The 22,151-nt window shown below is 41.0% G+C and overlaps 2 protein-coding genes across 4 annotated transcripts; both read left to right on the plus strand.

Moving 5' to 3' along the window:
- Nucleotides 1–7,583: 7,583 nt before the first annotated feature.
- On the plus strand, nucleotides 7,584–13,446 carry LOC137875431 (arfaptin-2-like). Of its 3 annotated transcripts, XM_068714661.1 has the most exons (10): nucleotides 7,584–7,833; nucleotides 7,952–8,060; nucleotides 8,618–8,726; nucleotides 9,170–9,232; nucleotides 9,765–9,851; nucleotides 10,048–10,151; nucleotides 10,268–10,489; nucleotides 10,572–10,729; nucleotides 10,831–11,005; nucleotides 11,983–13,446. In XM_068714661.1, exons 2-10 carry the CDS (start codon nucleotides 7,962–7,964, stop codon nucleotides 12,136–12,138), a joined length of 1,173 nt encoding a protein of 390 aa, XP_068570762.1. In that variant the 5' UTR covers nucleotides 7,584–7,833; nucleotides 7,952–7,961; the 3' UTR covers nucleotides 12,139–13,446. The 3 variants fall into 3 exon arrangements, with proteins under 3 accessions (XP_068570762.1, XP_068570744.1, XP_068570752.1); XM_068714643.1 differs by lacking the exon at nucleotides 9,170–9,232; XM_068714651.1 differs by lacking the exons at nucleotides 9,170–9,232; nucleotides 9,765–9,851.
- Nucleotides 13,447–14,837: 1,391 nt separating this feature from the next.
- LOC137875449 (FH2 domain-containing protein 1-like) lies at nucleotides 14,838–21,538 on the plus strand. Its single transcript, XM_068714672.1, has 12 exons — nucleotides 14,838–14,925; nucleotides 15,432–15,994; nucleotides 16,860–16,921; nucleotides 17,614–17,716; nucleotides 17,856–17,941; nucleotides 18,028–18,128; nucleotides 18,245–18,315; nucleotides 18,406–18,513; nucleotides 18,632–18,702; nucleotides 18,788–18,905; nucleotides 18,997–19,161; nucleotides 19,255–21,538. The coding sequence occupies exons 2-12, from the start codon at nucleotides 15,626–15,628 to the stop codon at nucleotides 20,527–20,529; spliced, it is 2,529 nt and encodes an 842-aa protein (XP_068570773.1). The 5' UTR covers nucleotides 14,838–14,925; nucleotides 15,432–15,625; the 3' UTR covers nucleotides 20,530–21,538.
- The last annotated feature ends 613 nt before the right edge of the window (nucleotides 21,539–22,151 follow it).

The raw sequence follows: 22,151 nt of genomic DNA on the forward strand, positions 1-22,151 counted from the left end.
GGTGCTGGTTGGGTTGTTTGAGTGCAATGGCTTCAGGAATACCACCACTCCACGCACAATGTATCGCAGGACACTGCAATGCAGCACTCTTTTGTGCCTCTACTGCGATTCTGTCCTCTTTTACTTTGCTTAGCAACTAATCAGTCAATCCATGTTTAGCGTGGAGGGCGATCAAATCCAAAAAATCCCTTTTAAAACGTGTATGTGATCCCTCTGTGAAAGAAGGCCCAGATTATTACATCGAAAAATAACAATGTGAAACGCTAAATCAATCTAGGTGCAACGTGAGTGTGTTATACACTGATCAGGGATTTTGGGTGAGCAGAGTTAGAGTTCAGCTTCCTAAAGTTGTTAAGGTCCTCAGTGATCCTCTTTTGGATTGTGTTGATGAGAAAGTAGTGCTCTGATTTGCCTGTCTGGTTCAAAACTTCAAAGAGTATCCTCTGGTATTCACAGAGGGGAGGTGAATCATGATTCTTCCCTTACAGCACATGGAAAAAAAAATGTAATTGGCTCTTCCCTTACCAAGGTCTTGACCGTTTCCAATCGTTAGCAACCTCTTTTTGACACCAATTCCACCTACTACCTTTTCAGCAATTTTAATTAAAACTGAATATACCACATCGCTCGTTTTGCTCCCAAAGAGCAACCAAACACACCCTGGATACATTTTCTGTTTAAACTGACCACAGTTGTCCAACCCCCATTGTCAGTCACATTAAACAGTTGCTTGGGAAAACATTTCCAGATATTTGGACATACTGCTGAGAAGCACATCACTCAGGTACCACAAGAAGGGACAAGCTGACAGTGTTCTTTCTCTCCAAGTGTAACTCACATGACATTTCATTTTAGAGTGACAATGTGTCTTTTATTTCATTGGAGTGATTTTTTTTTTCGAATCTTTTACAGCATCACTAAATAAATTTGCAGCAGCGCATGAACCCAATGCCTCTTCACCATGCCAATGGAGAAAGGTGCTGGCCTGCTCGACGGGAGCAGTTTGGTGTTCCGTGCACTGCTCAAGGACATACAGAGTAACCAGGGTTCAAACCACCGTAATGGATGACCTGTTGTACCACAGCTGCCCCGGAAAAAAAATAATGTAGATTATGGGACGGTGTTGGAAGCCGGAAAAAAAAAAAAGAAACCAAATTCCTTTCTTTCTTTTGTGACATGGCTTTTGTCCTTGGCAAAAGTGCTGTGTGGGTAGAAACGAACAAACAAACAAACAAACAAACTGACTTATTCAACTGGCTCCCCTGTATTGCAACACCTGCAGTTCAGAATGTATCAGTCCAAAGCAGAACTACAAGGAACTTTCACATATTGGTTTTACTAGAAATACTGCCGCTTTTAGGAAACACAAGTACAAAGATGGAGTATTCATGAGGACCATAATGAACATAGAGTACCTTTCTATTCATAATTAATCCATTATCCACTATCGTTAAAATGTTCAATATTCTAGCTTACTACATTTACTGTACCAGTGTCTGTGACCTTTTGAAATGTCTCTTCTGCAGTAGATTCTTTTAAGATTCTTAATTTTAAGCAGATTTACATATCACTTTGAACACTGCGAGACATCAGTCAGTATGTACTATACCTCATAAAAAGTGTAGACGCCTGGCAAAAGTTGGATTTAGCTGTTCGTGCAGTGCAGATAGGGTGTGTAGCTGAGCCATTAACCAACACAGGCACATCTGTGAAGCAGCTTGTACCTTAATGAGTGACAGAGTTAGCTCGGTGTGTCGGGCTTCGGAAAGGGAACCGGGTTGAAGGGACTCAGAGGTCTGAGCTGATGGTGACAGAGGGCGAAAACGGATTTTAATTGACGCCCGTCGCTCAGCTCCACATCTGCTTTATCACATCTCGCCTGTTGCTGTGATTTAGCGAGCAGGACGCCTACAGGTGCTGTTCCACTTACCGCATGCCGGAGGAATCATGTCCCATGAGATTGAGAAAAGAAAGAATAACAGAGGTCAGATATACAACTGTGCGGTACTTTGCTCTTTGTGTGACGCTTGCTGTATTCTTTTTTTCAGAATAAATGAAATAAAACTTTAGCTGATGGCTTTGTTTAACGTCAGTCTGCAAAATATGAGCACGACAATCAGACATGGAAGACAAAGATACATTAAACATACAGTATTTTACATTTTAGCCGTCTGTGAAATTATATATTATAAACGTCTACACTTTGTGCAGTGCCTATTTGAACAATGGTGTTTGAAATCCCTATGAGATTTTATGATATTTCAGGTGATAAGACATCAATCTTATTTGAATCCTCTGTATTACACGCAATAGGCGTGCTTTCTGCTCAGGAAGCTGAGCGGAACCATTCAGGAAGGTCTGAACACATCCTTGGCAGATGTCCCTGATGTAGTTAAAAAAGCTCGACAAGAGATGAGAGCTGACCTGAAATACTAATGCTCTGAATATTGTTGGATGCTGTAGATCTCAGTCAGTGTGTCACAGCTTTTTAAAACACGCTTGTATTACCAAACATGAATGGGGGTGCCCTTGCAGTCAATACAAGTGGATAGGGTGTGATTAAGCTTTTATCAGGAGTCTCAACTTACTAGGAAAGCCTCGGCCAATGTGCTGCAAGTGAGACCCCAGCCAATATTGTCAAACCTGTTCAAACGGAACGATTTGGATTCCTTCGTTCTTGGTTGCAGGATGGTGATCTTTTTATCCTCTCAGCTAACTGAGGCATCATGACAGTCTGCTAATCCTGTCTACATGTGTTTTGTGAATTTGGAAAAAGCTCGCGAACCAAGTTCCCCAAAGTGTGTTGTGTGATGAACAGCGGGAGTATGTTCTGTTTGCTTCCAGTACATTTAGAATCAGAGCTGTGATGCTTCTTTGAGCATTTTTACGACCTGCTCAATGTGAGCATTACGCTTTCAGTGAAATGCTCCGTGTCAACACCTCTACTTGTCATGGACAAGATATCAACACTCACTTGAAGTCTACAAGGGTCCAAATCGTTGCCATTAAGGTGGTATTTCTTTGTTTTGACATCACTGCATGTTTATCTACAAAGATGAGCCCTAAATGCCCCCAAGAAACTTGCTGATAGATGTCTTGTCCGGGTGGGGGTTGATCAACTGCTACAGTTGGAAGAAGGTTTTCTAGGATGTTCCCATCAGTGAAGGTAAGTGGGATCAAGAGGCTTTGACGCCACCATGCCCCCACCCCACCAAAGTGCTGTCTCTTGGACACCCCGACACTCAACCTCCAAGCAGCCCTGTCCACAGACTCTCTGTCCCCCCGTTGGATGTTTTCATTGTCTTACTTATTTTCATTCTTTGGAATTGTAACATTGGCCATATTATTTCTAAATTGGACTTAAAACCCACTTTTAGTACCAGTTATTCAATCTCCATTGCGTGCCCATGCGCTCACAGACTTTAGATTGTGAACAAAAAATGAGAATGCAGATATAAGTAGACATCTGAAGAGGCATCCATATTAGGTACCGGGCTTGTCTGATTTAAAGTGGACCTGCTGGAGATCTAAGAAATGTTGGGGAGAATATGTCTTCCAGCTGACCTGGAGAACACTTTGGGATCCCCCAGGAGGAAAAAGAGGAAGTTCCTGGAGAATAGGGCATCATTCATACTGTCTCTACTGTTACCAATGGAACCCTGACCTGGATATAGGCAATTGGAGAAAAAAAAACATTGGCTCCAGTTATGCATTTGTCATGTTTTACTGTTTTGCTCATAATGTTCATATCATTTGTGTTAATGACATGTAATCTAGGTTTCAGATGTATTTTCCAAGAAACAACATATTCACATGATGGTAATTAAATCTGTCAAAACTTTAAAAAAAAAAGTTATCCTGACTACTTTTTAATCCAAAAAAATCACCCTGCCTTCTGCAGATTTCTAACAATGTTTTTTCTCTCTTTTGCATAGAAGTTTAATAACTTTATGACACCCTCACTTTCCTAGTATTGCCATAGATTGTTTTCCACTCTTGGAGAAGCTACCTGGTTACTTAGTGAAGAGGAGCACAAGGCATGCAGCAGCCTGAACAAATCTTCCTCATAAATGAAAGTTTCAACATTTTTAGAGAGGAATAGACTTACGACTCGATTTGACATGAAAGGTAATCATGGCCATTGCTCTGCATTTGTTGGCCAATTGACTGTGTCCACAGTCTGTCAACGGGTACCTCCTGGTTCAAAATCAAGATTTCATTCACATAGTTTTATTTCAAGACATGCTTCTATAGTCACTATAACTTGTCATCCTTATAATGGCCTCTTTCAAAAGTTGTTGCGTGTGAGTTATATTTATATTGTAGCAGTATATATTGTTATATTTAACGGAGTTCAAATCTCTTCACATAGGTAGCAGTCCCACAGTAATTCAAGGTTTGAGAAAATGCCTGAAACTAAAATGAATGAGATTGCAAAATTGGAGACCTGCAAAACAGAAATTGCATGACAAAGTAAGTAAACAGTATAAAGAAACTAAACAACTGCCCTTCCGTGCATATCCTGACCGCAGCCTGTGTGTGTCAACCAAAGTTAGCGTTCATGAAAACAAAATTAACAACTACTCTAACACTTCAGTGAAAATGCCAACAAGCTCTTGCGGGATTTACGATCCTTAAATTGGCCGCTCATTTTATTTGCGGCCTCTGACTGGTTGTCCCTCTGATTATGCAGGTGAATTTAAGTGGAAACATCAGAGCAATAGCAAAGCCTGTATTTTCTGGAAGCCGTTGCTCTCACGCCATGTACTCAAGATATACTCAAAGTCACTGTGCTCACTGACGCAAAGGTTGTATGCATAAAACAGAAAATCTGTCTTGAAAACAAAAAAACCTTGTACTTTAAAAAATGTTTTATGTATCAGACTTACTAAACCTGAAGTTTGTCATTGTTTTTCTTTTATTGTGTTAAGATATTACTTTCCTCAGTGTTTGCGACTTGATTTAAATAATAGAAATACTTTTGACAGCTCTTTGTTTATTCCTACATAAAAGCCTTCAGTATGAAGAGGATAGCAGAGAAGATGGAACAAAGAGTCTTTATGTCAACAGTGATCCATTTGAAAACACATCTGCAAGTCAAAATAATGTTTACTATCATCAGAAATGTAATTCACCCCTCATGCATTATTTCACACAGATCCAAATCTAAACTTTGCATACTGTTATTAATTAAAGGAAAAAGCACATAAACATGTATTGTCCTGATTATGTGTTGTCTTTTGAGACGTTCTACAATTGACATTCACGGCATCCAAGGATCCATTATGATGATGAACTGCTGTTTCTCTGAGAGAGCATTGATAGAAACACCAACTGGGAAAAAAAGCTTGACAGACCGTTTGAAATAGCACATTAGAGTCACTATAAAAAATGACTTCCATATGCTGTATAATGTAAAACTTGAACGTCGTTTGTAAATCCCATGGAGTAAGGATGCAGGCAGCGCTGCTTTCGCTGTGTTTTTCTGGATCCCTCTTTCTAACTCCAGTACTCCTTGTTTTCTGTGCGAGGATACATTTACCTCCCAACATCTGGAAGTTTGCTTAATGATCATTAAAACCAAGATGAACTATTATCTAAAATGACAGAGGGAGGGGTACACTGTGGTCTGGGTCTCACGCTCCACTCACATGCTGGCTTTGTGACATGCAGTGCAGTCTCAGAGGAGACCTCGCCTGAGACCTTTAAAATTTAATTTGGTCTTGTTCTAAATTTATAGGCAACACTAAATTTGCATTCTCCTGTGTGAGAATTTGGTGTCCTAAAATCTATCCAAGGGCGAGAGTAGAGAGAACTTCACAAGTGGTATAACCCCCCCCCCCCCCCCCCCCCCCCCCCCCCCCCCCCGCTGCGCTTGTTAAAATTTAAAACTGTTGACTGTCATGAAGCTGAAACATGAGAGAATTTGTGATTAAAGTCTACTTTAATAAGCCTTGATTACCTAATTGCAGCTTGCAATCTTGTGCAATGCCGGTAACTAACTGCTGCACATCATTTCCTTTACCTCCACTCCAAAATACAAAACTACTGGTTTTAAAATTCAAGCCTCAGCAACATCGGGCTGTTTGTGGCCCATGAATAATGTGGAGGTCAAAGGTACCGGAGCTAAAGGATGTTGAGTCAGTCACTCTCTTCAAATAGTAAGTCAAAACATACCCATACAATTATTCACTCACCAAACTGGAACTAAAGCAGCCGGAAAACCACTGGAATATTTAACTTGAAGATGATGGCAACAGCATCAACCTCATTACCTTTACATCGCTGTGACCTCAGTTCCTGTTGACAAGACTTGTAGTATATGTATGTAGCATCTCTTTTTTCACCAGTTCACTAGGGATTTACCAGGTAGACTGGTGTCCTGCACTAAAGGTATTAAGATATTCTTGCAATAAGGTAATGTAGAGATAATAGGCAATGTTACATAAACTGTACCCAGTAGAAAACATAAAACTACAAAATAGATTGATTCTATGACACAAATGATGACGACAAATGGACACATAAACAGGTCAGGGATGTACTCTTTGACTTATTTACATGTGACATCATCATATGAACCTTCTTTAACACAATATTCTCTGAATTTTGACATCAGGATCCAAAGCAGAGCACATTTTATGCCAGTCCAATAACCTTTGACATGTTGATTTGATGATTAAGGGGAAAACATGACTAACCCAGTTTCTTCCTTTGCCTTTAAATGTCTTTGATCTTGGGAATGCAAAAGTCAAAACTAGTCATATGCAGAAGCCTGAAAAAGGAGGAGGACGATGATGAAGGGGAAGAAACAAGGGAGGAAAGGTTTTCTCAACATGAGATTTTAGATGTTTGGAAAATATGTCACTTGCATGAAATCAGCACATCAAAGAAAATTAGCAATTTTGCTGTAGGAATTGTGGGTGTGAGTGGTCGGTTCTCTGTTCAGACCAGGAGTAATTACGCAAACTACATTTGGAGACCATGTGCACTTCCCTCACATCCCTGATTGAAACAAATGAGGCAAATAATTGGAAGTGTGGTCAGTTTACCAGGGTGAGGTCTATCTCGAGGCATTTCACATCTCAAAACAAACAACTGTATTTATACAGTTTGATTTGAAGAGATATTGCAATCAAGGTAACAGGACGCAGCAGCCTTCCTTCTCGTGATTAATAATCACAGCATTTGATGGGCCAGCCCCTTAATGAAGTTACTGATGGAGTTACTGTATAGCGTCTTTCCTCTCACAGCCCGTGGGCTGTTAGGGACATCTTCAGGAGCAGAATGGTACTGCAGTTTGGGGACAAAGCTACGTCAGCACTGCACGACGTGGAAGATGGAGCGGGGGAGGAGGCTTGACGATGATGCTACGTTAAAGGTATTAGCTTTCAAAATAAGAGCATATATTCACAGTATGCGCTTGAAGCCTCTCATTTGTAAAGTATCACACACTAAACAGTTTAGACTCTATATGTCACTCGAAGTGCTTTGCTATTAAAACCAAAATATGTGACTTGGAGTTGTATCTAAATCACACAAACTTTTATTTCGAAGAGGTGCTACTAAATCTGTCAGCAAGCTATATGCAGGGATTTGCTGGCTGAATTACATGGAAGGCAGATAACCGTTGCAGGAAAAATAATCATGGACTTTTAGCATTAAATGATTATTAAAGACAACGGTGCATTTCGAGCCTGCTGTCTGTGCAAACAACGGCTTGTTTCTCCCTCGGACGACTAGACTTCAGGTTGCTACAGTGGTGGGGAAGAGTTAGCTGTAGCTGGGGCCACATCAGCACCGCTGAGACTAGCCAGCCACGTTAGCATCCATGTAAGCAAAGGCGTCACTTCTGTGTCGAGGTGATGTAGAAGGCTGTGTGGTTACTATGTTGTCAAACTGCCAAACATGATGCCATCTTTATGTGTCAGTGTTTGGTGCTGTCTTGCAGAGATTGAGTCATGGCAGACAGTATCATGAGCAAGGCTGCTACCATGGAGATCCCCATTAACAGCAATGGCGACACAGGGACTCTGCCAGAGGATGACAGCCTGGAGCAGGTCAGTTAGTCACATTTCTTTAATCTCACTGACAATGTCCTTTTTATTACGTCTGTTGTGTGTTTCTCCATCCTTTCCCACATGATAGCACAGTCTAGGACTAAGGCTGTTTAGGCTTAGCTCATACCTAACATGCACAGGCCTGCTGCTTTGTACAGTAGCTGCAACGTTTCACCACTATCACCATCAGCACCTGCAACTGGAGGTGATGTGTTGAGAGCATTGGAGAGGGAGTAAGGTTGAGATTACTGTGTAGAATGCTTAAGTCATACAAGCCTTTGAATACTATCAGTAGCAATCAACACAATTCATAACTAGTGCTTTATTTTTGTCTCATTCTAAGCTACAGTATCAGTGTTCCTACATGAACAATATGTCTGAGGAAAGTAATACTGAGGGCCATCATATGGAATAATAAAATGCCACATAAGCAATTTCTTTAAGTGGTCTGTGTTCAGATGACTTGGACGTTTCAGCTTTCTGGTTCCCTAAATGTGATCATATGTATTGCCTTTTTAGCCTCATGTGTTACCTGTATTTTGTTGTAAATCCATCAGGATTTGCAGCAGGTGATGGTGTCTGGACCCAACCTGAATGAAACCAGCATTGTCTCAGGAGGTTATGGAGGACCTGCAGGGGGCATCATTCCTACCAGCAGCATCAAAGGTACTGTCAGAACAACCGAATGCCATCCTTTACAGGTTTTTGCTTCTTTGTTTATTCTTCACAGTGCAGATACAGTTTGCGCTGCAAAGATACCACAAATGGAGCTCTGCGTAGTAGTTGCCGTACCAAAGCCTTAAGTTATGCTGAGAACTCCACATCAGTATAGCAGGGTTGTTGATCAATACAAATCACGTGCTGACTTTTCTGGCTTAACACAGCTCGCTGTTCATTCCACTGTTTCGACCCCCCCCCCCCCCCCGACAGGCTGTGCAGACTGCCGTGCGAGAGATCTGTCAATGTCCTTGCGAACCTTAAGTCGCTGAGAGAGGTTGATGCTTAATAAGCCTTAATTAAGAAACCGTACCGAGAGCTTTTCTCCCTTGTATTCTGATGTGTCACTAGAGAGGCTCCTGGTTCACGTTACAAACATCCATATCCCATAGGGCCTGCAGTTCGCTTCAACCCTGAGTATCTGGACAGAAGACGAGCCCCAGCACCAGGACCAGGTGGCTGTGTATTCTGACGACCCTTTTTTTTTTGGTTTTCCTCATTCCTTCCTTATATGTTGGTCTGTTTGGCCTTGTATAAGAGATTGCCTGACTGAGGGAGTTTCATGCAACCTTGCTTGTACCTCTTCGACTCACAGCTTCAGCAACAAGAAGTGTTTTGGCAGCTTTCAAACTTAGGGGTGCACTAACCTGATATTGCAGGGATCTAACTTATTGATGTCTAATGAGAATGTCCTATTTTGTACTGTAAAATGCACTTTGGGTGATTAGTGACCTCTTATCCCGTAAAGTACATTTTCATCTTTTTGTAAATCCTTTTATTCTGCATGAGAAACCTGCATGGTGGATTATTTCAAAACTCCTTTTACTCTTTTAATGTTTCCTTCACCACAGTGGCTAACATTGTTTTCTTTCAGTATGCTATTCAGCTGCCCATCTCAACGGCACACTTCTATTGATACATATTTCACACCTTCCTCTCATCTTCGCTTTTTTTTAAAATTTTTTATCATCACCATGCTCATTTCAGACATTCGCATGAAATCCAGGGGTGCTGGCTTGCCTAAAAGCCAATCTGCAGCTAGTCGACTTGCCCAGCCCACAGACCAGCATCCAGGTATCACCAGGCTCATCACCATGTCCACACTGTACTCTTCACTCTTTGTCATGACCCATGCAACTTCTGCTCTCTGTAAACTTTGATAGGATGACATGCATCAGTGGACATTGTTCTTTTTTTTTGTGTGTGTGTGTGTGTGTGTGTGTGTGTGTGTGTGTGTGTGTGTGTGTGTGTGTGTGTGTGTCTCTGTTAGGGTCCTCAAACAATAACGGTGGTAATTCCACTGAAGAAGTTTCTCGGGGTGTGGCAGTGGAGAAATTGGACAGTGTAAAGAAATGGGGCATAAACACATACAAGGTATTGCGCGCTGTGTCTAGATACTTTTTTTTTTCTGTTTTTCAGTCGAGCTGACCATAATGTCATGACGTTTTCTTTATGTTGGGTTTAATGTAGTCTCTATATCCACTATGCAGTGTACAAAGCAGATGTTTTCAGAGCGGTTTGGCAGAGGTTCAAGAACGGTAGACCTGGAACTGGAGGCTCAGATCGACGTGTTAAAGGAGACCAAGAACAAGTATGAAACCATCCTCAGACTGGCCACTGCACTCACCAGTCATTTTCAAAGCATGGTGCAGACGCAACAGGCTCTAGGAGACACCTTCACCGACCTCAGCCAGAAGTCACCAGAGCTGCAGGTACCGTACAGTTAAAAAAGCTCCCTGTGTGGTGTGACGTGGAGCTGGAGTTAGCAGGTGAAACCAATTTGTTTCTCTACAGGACGAGTTTGGGTATAATGCAGAAACACAAAAGCTGTTGTGTAGGAATGGCGAGGCTCTTCTTAGTGCCATCAACTTCTTTGTGTCCAGCATCGACACCCTGGTCAACAAAACAATGGAGGATACTCTGATGACCATTAAGCTGTATGAAAACACAAGGTAACAAACCCCTGACATCCCGTTTTAGGAGTTGAGGAATGTGCTCTTAATTCCTGTAGGGTGAGACAGCCTGAACTTTTTTTTTTTTTTTTTGCATGCAGACTTGAGTTTGATGCCTATCGCTCTGATCTGGAGGAGCTGAGTTTGGGCCCCAGGGATGCAGCTGCCATGGTCCGCATTGAGATGGCTCAGCATGATTACCAGATCCACAGAGACAAATTCGAAAGGCTGCGTAGTGATGTCACCATCAAGCTCAAATTCCTGGAGGAAAACAAGGTTTGTGGTTTACAATTTTCTATTTCCTTTCAAATGTCCGCCTATATAAATAGAAACTCAATACCTCCTGAAATCGTGTCAGAGGGTTAACGTCTCACTTTGCTGCAGTGATGTATAGGTGTACTCCGGGACCCTGTGGTCACAGGTGCAACAGTGCTCACCTTTGACCACACCCAACCACAGGTATCGGTGTTGGTGGGCGTGGTCAGAGGTGAAACAGGCATGAAACTGTCAATCAGAGAAAACCAGTAAAACACTGCTTTTCAGCAATGTGTCCCGTTACTCCTTAAAAACACCCTCTCAAAGCTGCTTTTGGACAGCAGCCTGAAGGTGGAGGATATCAGGGCAGTCAGTGATGTTCAGCAAAGATGGAGCATGCTGTGTCGCATTCAGATTTGTTCTTGCTTTCACTGTTAAATAAGTCCTGAGCTTTCAAGTATTGCACACTGCAGCAGTGGTTCAGGACTGATTTGCCACATTAAGGTAGAAAATGCTCCTCTCCCTTTGCCCTTAAGCATCTGCTGAGGCAGACGAGCTCAAACTAAAGGAAGCTAGGCTGACTTCTTCATCTACAGAGACAAGCACGTTCATGCTGTCGATAACGACGCTAAAGACAGAGAATGCCTCACTTTTGTCAAATTAAACACAGACCCGTGATCCACACTGTTTGAAAAGCAAAACATAACTTTCTTTTATTCGTCTATGTTTTATTTTAGCAGTTTTGCCAAGTTAATGAAAATAACAAAGATTAAAAACAACAGGCATCGTTTGTGTGACTTATCATGCCTAAAAGAGCTTGGGAATACATCTTAGAGGAATGTAATGTGCAAGTTGCTTTTAGGTTGATTCCCCAGACACTAATCTGGGCAGCTAGTTATTAATGTCATCTTGACAGATGTCAATGGCCTGCACTTTCCTAAACACTTGAAACTGTTTTTGTACTGTAACGGCAGAATTTCACTCTCCTTTTCTTCTAGGTGAAGGTTATGCACAAGCAGCTGCTTCTCTTCCATAATGCTATCTCAGCTTATTTTGCTGGCAACCAGGAGCAGTTGGAACAAACTCTAATACAGTTCAATGTAAAGTTAAAGCCGCCGGGATCAGACAAGCCATCCTGGCTGGAGGAGCAGTGAAGAGCGCTCGGGGTTCAGCAGTTTGACATGTACAGTGACACGCTGGTCCGTGAAGATCCTGACATTGTGGTTAGATGGACATGAATGAAATGCATAAAGGAGTACATAGTAGGATCAAATACGGTCAGTGGTAAAGAAAAACATGTTTCTTTCTGTTTTTCTGTATCCTGTAGTACATAGACGGTACAACAATTTGAGTTGTATTGACATTGTTTTTTTTTTTGGTTTAGTCACAAGATGACCTTTTGCTACTTATTCTTTAGGTAGCACAATCATGTTCATGAATATCACTTCCTCTTTATGTACAGTATAGTCTACTATTGGTGAGCGATCCCACGGCAGTTTTGCACATGCATTATTTGTTTTGTTTTTTAATGTTGTCTAAGGCGTTCTCTTATATTTCAGAGTATATCACATTAGAGGAATTCCACAAATCAGATTAGCAAGTTAGAGGGATAATGTCAAAAATCTTATAACAAAACCCTCAAAATTGTATTTATTTTTCCTGAGTGTGCACGACTGAACCACATTTTTCAAATTTTAGTTTTACAGATTTAGATCAAAGACATCAGGGTTTAGCATGATTGTCAAAGTTATCCCACTTGCTTCTAATACTGCTTTGTGGTGTACCTGCTTTAATGGTCAGTTTACACGCATAGAAGGGAAAACATATATATATATATATATATATATATATATATATATATATATATATATATATATATATATATATATATATAGGGAATATAGTCAATTTCTCTAACCGAATATACAATCCATAATTAGTTTGTTCTTCTAGATTTTTTTTTTTGTCCTGATGAATACAGCACAGTTACAAATGTCTGTCATGTTTACTCCAGTTTACACTCAGAAACTAGCCTCAAAAACAGATGTTACACTCAGTAACTCGGCATCAAGCAATTCATATATCGGATGCTTTGATTATAAATACAAACATCTGGACTATCATAAAGAAATCAAAATGCATACATGTGATGCCACATGCGTTATAGGATACAATTCCAATTTCAGTGTCTTCGAGGACGGAATGTACACACACATTTTACTTATTTTATTTATTTACCAATCTGTTTGTAACACAGCAATGTATGTTATGTACATTTATTTTGCATTCTAGTCAGCTGATTATCTTTGTCTTGTTCTGCATTTCCAATAAAATCTGCTGGATGTTTTTGTTTTAACCGAACTGTGCCGTCGACACAGATCTGTCAGTTTCATATGAGAAGCTCACAATATATGTTATATGTATGCACCATTAATTATGTACATGATAATACAATCTGATATATCTCTAACATGCTTCCCATGACTTATCTTATTTCATAATCATGAAATTATACATTTTTAACGGTGTGAAGCACATTGATCGATTTTTTATTTATTTTTTGTGGTTATTTTGGCAGAAATGTGAAGTTAGAAATGCACTCTGGAGATACAACTATGTAGTTTACGGCACTATTCACACTCAACGGATTCCTTTTCTGCACCAGTTTTAACAAACTTCTAATGAGAAATGTACTATTTAAACAGTATCAGTTAACATTGCACAGTTAGTTTCAGCTGTTGCCCATCCAGTCAGTTAATTGGTCAACCGTGGACTTTGTGATGGGTTTGACAAATACACATCACATCCCGCAGCCTGCTGTGTGTATTTACTGGGTTTATCTGTTGTGTGTATCATGTTTCCCCTCACTGACTTAGTTTCTCCCTGTTGTCACTCACTACTTCATTTGGCACTCATTTGCAGGGAAAGGGCAAACGAAAGTGAAAATGACGTTACTGCTGAATGTGGAACATCTGAGTCTATAACTTCAGTTTACGAGTGGAGAACAGCTAGTTCTTTGCTATTGTTGCAACTTGCAAGACAAGCATTAATCTTAGAGGCAGGGGATCCTAAAATAAGTTAAGTTTAAAATAGCCTGCCCTTGCTATTCATGGAACATAGCAGTTTTGTTATTTTTTCTAAAAATACCTGACTTATTTAAGCACACATAACATATCCCTCATTCTCCTTTAGGTACACTGCACATGAGTATTTGAAACAGTTTATTGTAGACAACCACTGATTTGCATACAAAAGCATTTCGGGTTTTACAGTTATCATTGTTAGGACTTCTCATTTCTGGGGCAGAGTTGAAGTGCTTGCTACTACTTGACGCCACTGCGAACGGTTAGGCCAGCCCACATTCAAACACATTGATATGTGAGCTGGTCGAATGGCTTAATGGTTAACTAAAGCATGTGGTTTCCTTTTCACTCATTTATTCACTTACTATCGTTTTTATTTTCGCTGACAAAAAAAACGAAACCAAGGCAGTCCAGCACGCGAGCTCTAAAACTGACGAAGTGTTTTCTTCACGGTATAATTGTCGGTCTTACTTCGTGCTACAAGCCTGGCCTGCTACAAACACCTTTAACGAATCAATACCTCTATCAGTCAGGACTTTCTTCACGCTAGAGGAGTCTATAAACAGAGTGAACTGCTCACATACGTTCATGACAGCTGGACAGAAAACAACGTGGCCACAAACAAAAGCCAACAAGCCAAAGTGTGTGGGTAAAATCCCAGAGTTCCTCCTGCTGGGAAGGTGTGCCATGACGTCTGGGCGTGTCGCGTTTACGCAGGTAGTTTCGACACTCTTCCCTCGCGCTATCCAGGTTGTTGCCACTCTCTGCTTCTGATGTCAAAGCTTCAACAAGTCAACGGAAGAAGAAGGCAAATGAACAAATTAGGATAACGGGGCAGCGGCGGAATCAAAAACAAAGGTTTGTTGTCTTTTTACTTCCTGATGGTGACGTTATTGTATTAACAAACATTGTAACAAACGGTGGTTCGGTTAGTTTATCGATTACGGTGGATACGTTTAGCTGGATACTGAATAATACACGAGGCATTTACAAGCAACAAGTAGCCTTTATTATTTACAATTCACATTTTATTCACATGTTTTTGCCAAATAAGCTTCAAGAGAGACTATGGGGATACATTTAACATGCTTAATAGATATTTATGTATAATGTTATAATAAACTGCCACTAATCCCATAACAATTTGTGAGTATTGTGATAGATTTTGAGTAACTTCTGCAATATGATTGCAAAGTGTATTGTATATTATTTGCTTTTGACAACCCTTGAAGCACTACAGTCATTTATTCTAAGTGCTGTGGAGAAAGTGAATGCTTTATCCATTGCTGATCACTGTTGCTTAAAGTCATAGTGTACATGGGCCTTTTAATGAATCTGTCCCCACCCTCTTGTGTTTCTTTCAGTCTGGACGTTTCATCCTAACCGACCACGTTTTGAACAAGTCCCTCCAGCACAACAACTACAGCACAATCCCATAAAGACAGTCATTCAGAGTAGTTCATTGTTGACGGCAACTTCTTTTATAAGCTTTAATCCTGTCTGTGTGTGTGACTGAGATGACTGTATCCCAAACCTGCTGAGAGCTCCTTGAAAAACGATGCAACCAGGATGTCCTCCCGCTCCACCTCCACCACCACCACCGCCTCCTCCACCTCCACCACCTCCACCACCACCACCTCCACCTCCAGCCCCTGGCCTCCCTCCATCCCTCCATGGCGCTGGCCTCATTGCCAAGGGAGCGCACCGGCGCTCCAAGATGCGCAATTTCAACTGGGAAACCCTTCCTAAACACAGTGTGGTAGGAAAGCACAACATCTGGACGGCAGATAAGACTGATGGGGAATATGAGCTGGACACTGTTCGCATGGAGGAGCTGTTCAGCCACAAGCAGGGCCAGCAACAACTCAAGGCCCTGAACCGCCAGAGTCTGAGGGGCCTGCCGACGGCTGCCTCAGGAGGCGTAATGGTGAGTTTTCCAGCAACAGGATTCAGGTGTCACACTGTAATGCATGAGAGTAGGCTTAACTCTTTAACCCCAAGGGTTTGTAGCAATATATTGAAATGTTTGGTACTTTTGTTGTGTAATGCTGAGGTATGGAGACAACTTCTTTAGTCCTGGATTCTCTATCGGATGTAGATCTCCTCTGTTGAGCTCATTCTCCATATGACATTAATCACATGTGATTTTTAGGGAATGGGTCTAGTTATATTTTAGAAACATCACATTTTTATCTCTTCCCTTGTGAGAGTAGAGAACTTATCAATTTATTTATTGCATCACCAGAATAGTAATACAGTAATGTAATGCTTGTCTTATGAACATTGTGTTTTGATTTAGAATCCCTCAATACAAGGGTGGAGTCTCACTATTCTTCATATCTGTTTACTGAAGGAAGGTATACTTGTGTCCTCACACGGCATCATTCTGTGTGGTAGCCTGCATTCAAGCTGTTGTTTAGGATAAACTGCTTTGCCATTCGATTTGAAGGCAAGTCTTAAGCCAAAACATAGCTATTTATGACCTTCACTGTGGAACGATCGAAGTCTTTTGTCTCACAAAAGTTGGTTAAATTCTGTTACCAAACGTTTGCTTTGACCTATGTCCCATTTTCTAAGAGAGACACTTGAGGAAATGTCCTGGCTGATGCAAAATGGTATCTTTGCTCTCATTGTTCAATACAATCAACTCAAAGAATCCTTAACCTTTGGAATCAACTGTCTGTTTGGAAAGCTAAAGGAATATAATACAAAATACACTGCTCAAGCCGATAGTGGAACTATCTTAGCGACTGAGAAGCTGATTATATCCAGGTCTGTGTTTCCATTCCCAGGTTTCCATCCTCAGCTCCAAGAGTAGCATGAACATTGGAATTTTCCTAAAGCAATTCAAGCGGTGAGTCAGTGTTGGTGCTCTTAAGGTGTGATTGCTTTTGCACAATGATTTTGTCATGTTCCACTGTAAAGCACAGGATGAGGCAGACGGACTAGTCTGCGACGCGACTGCATCATACTCATAAACCCTTGGAAGCCAACATGTCCTGGCAGGTCTGACATGCACTGTTCTGCAGCTCCAGCAGGTTACCTCCCTAGTAACACTCGGATAAATTATAGAGAGGTATTGTAAATGTACTGCCTCAGGCTATTTGGGCGTGCATGACAGAAATGGAAAACATACTATATATCCTCAAGCATTTGTAAACTGACAAAAAAAAAAAAACAGCAACAGCAAAACAGCATATGTATCAACACAATCATCTAACTATTCCAAGCTTCTGTTTTTCCCTCCAAACAAGTGTCATATGTTTGTTTCTTTGTGTTCCAAATATGTTTCTTGTCAAAGACAGTGCATCGTTCTAATGTCCTGTACAGCATGTGTTTTTCTAAGGTTAGATATCAGAAGTGTTGCTATTTCGCAAAAGCTATTTAAGCAAGTAGAGGCTTGTTGATGTCAGCGGCCCGACTTTTCGAACTATGTAAACGTGTAGAATTCACGAAGACACACGCACTGCTCCTGAGCAGTTCCAACCCTCAACAAAAACATCAAGATAATTTCAACCCCATCTGTCTCTCCACCTCACTCCGCAGGCCTGTGAAAGCCATGATTGAAGAAATCAAATCCGGAAGTAGTCTCAGTTTTGGCTCTGGAAAGCTGAGGGAGCTGTGCAAGATGCTGCCAGATGAAGGGGAGGTACTTGTGACAGCTGTCTATATTTTCCCCCCCACATGTCTAATGTGTTCCGTCAATCTGACAACCTTGTTGCTTGTGATTTAATCGCAATAACACCATCTGATTATGAGATTCATGCTTGCTTTTTTTGTTTTGGCAGGAGAAGCAGCTGCTCAGTTTTAAGGGCGACCACTCCACTCTCCCTGAAGCAGATCTGTTTATGCTAATGCTGGTCAAGATTCCCAGGTGAGCTGTCCGAATGTAATTCCATGTATTGCAAGTGTTAAATGTCAGTAGTAGTTCGCTAATGATGGATAACGTGTGTCTGTTAGCTTTGAAGAGCGTCTTAGCAGCTTGGTGCTCAAAGAGGAGTTTTTCCCCCTCATGAATGAAATGAAAGGATGCATCGGCACTTTGACAGCAGCTGGAAAGGGTAATGTTCATTTCACTGGATTTGAAATATGATAGGACTAGCAAGAGATTTTGAGCAAAAACAGAGTTGTAAACCAATTTAGACTTTAAATTCACCGTGTGTGTGTCTTATTTCAGAGCTGTTGGAGTCTGATAATCTCCATTCTGTCATTCGGCTGGTACTGAAGACTGGAAATTACATGAACGCTGTGAGTGTATAATATGGGATGGTGGAGTCTTGGCTAACTTTCCTTTGTGTTTGTTCATCTCTGAGTCTCATTTTACTTGTTTGATCACAGGGTGGCTATGCAGGCAGTGCAATTGGCTTCCGAATGGCTTCTTTGTTAAAGCTTGTGGACACCAAAGCAAACAAACCCGGAATGAATCTTATGCATTATGTTGTGATGGCAAGTAGCTCTTTTATTACTTCAATCTGTTTGCAATTTAGAGTTTTTCTGTATGTTAAGATATGTTTGTGAAATGGGATTTTTTTTTTTTTAAATGTGTATTTCATATTCACCACAGCAAGCTCAGAAGGCAGATGTTGAGCTGCTTCAATTTACAGACCAACTGAAACACCTTGAAGCTGCAGCAAGGTAAACAATCTGGCACTCAGCAAATGTTCATATCTTTCTTTTTATCTGCTGTAACTTCACAATGTATCTTTTTTGTTATTCTCAGAATGAATAAAGGTGAAATTGAAGCAGAGTTTGAAAAACAGGTAAGGAAAGTTCAAGCTGCCAAAGCTGACACCTTGAAGCAAGAAGACCTAAAGGCACAGATGGAGGATTTCCTAAAGGTGAGGAAGCCTTTTGTCTTGGAATTCAGCCCAGTTTGTGTGAATTGTAATGGTGATGTTCTAATGTGTTTTTGATTTGGGTCCCATTTAGGAGACTGAGGTCTGCTTGTCAGAAATACAGAGTGATCTTCAGGAATTGCAGTCAGTGAGTGACTCTGTGGCAGAGTACTTCTGTGAAAACCCAAACATGTTCAAGTTGGAGGAGTGCTTCTCCATTTTCAACTCCTTTTGTGAGAGGTTTATGCGGGCCATGCAGGTAATCCTGTGTGCTGTTATTTTTTCCTTGATGAGGTATTAAAAAAAAAAAAAAACCTCCTGTTTGATCGATTGACTTTGTGATTTTCTGCAGGAAAACAAGGCTCGCGAGGTGGCAGAGGTGCAGCGGAGACGCAGAGACAGATTGCAGAGCGTCGCCAAACGTAGGTCCACAGCTACCTGCTCCAGTAGAGACAAGGAAATGGATGGAATTGCGTTGCAGTCAATACTACAGAACTTCCTTACCAAGGGTGTCTCTCGGAGGAGACCTGGAAGTCGGCCCTCATCCACTCATGGAAGCCCCACGATTGGTAGCCCCATCAATGGGAGCCTATCAGAAATTCAGGCAAACCTCCCCACTGGAAAACCATTAAGAGGAGTCTCTTTAAGAGCTATGGGCATGTGCAGAAAAGAGTGGAATTCAGCAGTTGAACTCACAGAGAACTTTTCACAAAAGAAAGATCAGTCTAATGGTGAGGAAAACAAGGCAAAAGGTGGCATTCCTTATGAACAAGAGGGGAAAACTTCCATAAAAAAGGACTCCGGAGGTTTTACACACCCAGCCGATAGGACCACCAGCATTTCCTCAGTCAGATCTTGCTCAGCTGCCACTGATGATAGTGAGGAAGATCTACAGGATAATAACGAGGAGGAGGCTCAAAAGTTGCGTGAAGCATCAAAAAAAGTTTTGCGCTTTCAGAACAGCCGCGGCAGTGTCTCATCTGATGACTATTCTCTGGATAATGAGAAATCTCCCGCTCCAATTAGCACCTTGCCTCGTCAACGCACCTTCGATGAGGACACAGAGAGGTATCCCGAAGACCCCACCAATAAGGACTTAGTAAGACTTTTGCTAGATCCTCAGTCCTCCCCCAAACGTAACCTTGGCCGCCGCTATACTCTACCTACCAAATTCCCTAAAACTGAGGAAGAGGAAGACAATCTGTGCATTATGCCTCCAGTCAGAACTCCTAATTCTGTGGCAAGAGAAAAAGGGACACTACCAGTAGAAGGCGCTGAACAAAATCCCTCCAAACAAGTGTTTGACTTTACTGACACGTCTCACAACTTTCAAAAATCTGATGCTCAAGACCAGAATTCTCTGTCAGTAGAAAAGCCAAACAAGCCAAATGTTTCTGTAACCCATGTTTTAGAAGATGGTCTTGGGGAACAAAACGAAGTGGGCAAATCAGTGGAGCCCACGGACAACCTCTCGCAGAGAAATAGTGAAAATGTTGCCCCGAAAAGTACGTGGAATAAGACTGAAAACTCTGGACTTTTTTTTAGCTTTTTAAAACGCCTTGGAGACCTGAGCAAACAGCAGAACAGCAAGGAAACTGTCCATAAGGGCACTGGTTCTGGTGTGTAAGTATTTAGATGTATCAAATTTAAGGTCAGGGAAGCACATGTAACTTTAGTATTACATGTAATTAACTCATCATGGTGATGATGTAGTGTTCTATTTAATGTCACTATTGTAAATTGATAACGAGGTCGTTAAGAAATGGAGAGAAGGTTCTAGTAAAGTGGTTGGAGAATGTTTTTTGTTCGGGAAAGGCCATTTTTAATGTTGTACCACTAGATGGCAGAATATAACAATAACACAGGAAACTGTTTCTCAGAATATGTGGGTGTTGTTGATCTCCAGGTGTACACTGCCAAGTAAACAGAAGAACAATGGGCACACACACTGTAAAACATGTTTTATTGTAACCGTGCAGAATGTATTGAGAAAGTAAATGAATGTGTGACCATAGAGAGATCGGACTGTATGTAAAATCTTGGTTTTATTCTTATTTTTGATACTTTGATAAATGACTACTTGTACTGCATGCTTGAATTCAATACTGATGTTTTTCTTTTTTACACCTTTGCGAAAGTTGAGGAGGAACACAGTCACAGAATCACAGCAAACAATGCAGAAGGTTGAGGATGCTTTCAGGGTCTCACTCAGTTCAGCCATTGCTCTGAGTTAAAATGGGTCAGTAGCTCAGAGCAGCGCTCAACCACGGCCTGTCAGTGGCAAAGTGAAGTGTGCTGATCTCAAATTCACTTGAGGAGACATTGCTGAGGTTAAAGGGCCAACGGCTGGTGGCCTTTTAGGGTGGAAGGGAACCAGCCTACCTACATGTAGTACTGTACCCTGCTGGTGGCAACGCCAGGCAACGACCCCAGTGTCTCCCCTATAGGAGCAGATACAAGGAGTCAGTGAGGCCTCACTCTGCCAATTCTCTTAGCCGTTGATGCCAGGGTGAACATGTTAGGACTTTGTCCAGCTGTTAGAATGAAGCGTTACAATGAGGTGATGAAAATGACCTTCTATTTACTTTGGTCCTATTTTTAACACCAACTGGAGTGATCTGAATGCTTTCTATATTTCATTGGTATTAAATATTTATAAGACTGTGATGGAAGCCATCACAATTACAGAGAAACAAAAAGCATTGTCACTAAATCATGAGTTGTCAAATTGTTCTTTGTATCTCTAATCAGTGAGAGTGGTAAATAAATATGTATGAATACCCATTTTTTAAATAAGAGAATCACATTAAGGTCAAAGGTCAGAGTAACTCTGCTCTCCAACTAAGATTATTAACATCTTTATATTACACATTTATATTCACAAATAGAAAATCAACAATATATTTATACAGCTCTACAAAGTTTGTAATCTAATGTTTGATGCTGAAAATGAAAAGATCTCGGGCTTTTATTATTGGATTGTTTGTATCGTTACATCATTTGTTAGAAATGTGCACCACATGCTGTCTATGATTTAATTGTATTGTTATTTAGGTATTTATTAGGTAATTGCAGGACCAGACAGTTTTTGAGTTGCTACGGTGAACCTTCCTAATAAGGGTTAGCCTATTAAATGAATACAAAAATAATTTAGCTTTAGCAAATTGGACATGTTTTCAATGTACAAATGTTTATGAAATACTTTGAAGTTTGGAATCGTCAACATGGTACAGACCATGTTATCAGCTA

Source organism: Cebidichthys violaceus, unplaced genomic scaffold (genome assembly GCF_023349555.1).
Source record: "Cebidichthys violaceus isolate CVI_PGR_0920_01 unplaced genomic scaffold, fCebVio1.0.p SCAF_1, whole genome shotgun sequence".
NCBI lineage: Eukaryota > Metazoa > Chordata > Actinopteri > Perciformes > Stichaeidae > Cebidichthys > Cebidichthys violaceus.

What these genes read in the sequence shown, in the direction of transcription:
- LOC137875431 (XM_068714661.1), top strand. Translation starts at nt 7,962, where the DNA reads ATGGCAGACAGTATCATGAGCAAGGCTGCTACCATGGAGATCCCCATT. An exon ending in TCCTACCAGCAGCATCAAAG is followed by an intron (nt 8,727 to 9,169) that starts GTACTGTCAGAA and finishes CATATCCCATAG; the next exon opens with GGCCTGCAGTTCGCTTCAAC. An exon ending in GCCCACAGACCAGCATCCAG is followed by an intron (nt 9,852 to 10,047) that starts GTATCACCAGGC and finishes TGTCTCTGTTAG; the next exon opens with GGTCCTCAAACAATAACGGT.
- LOC137875449 (XM_068714672.1), top strand. Translation starts at nt 15,626, where the DNA reads ATGCAACCAGGATGTCCTCCCGCTCCACCTCCACCACCACCACCGCCT. An exon ending in TTCCTAAAGCAATTCAAGCG is followed by an intron (nt 16,922 to 17,613) that starts GTGAGTCAGTGT and finishes CTCACTCCGCAG; the next exon opens with GCCTGTGAAAGCCATGATTG. An exon ending in CACCTTGAAGCTGCAGCAAG is followed by an intron (nt 18,703 to 18,787) that starts GTAAACAATCTG and finishes TGTTATTCTCAG; the next exon opens with AATGAATAAAGGTGAAATTG.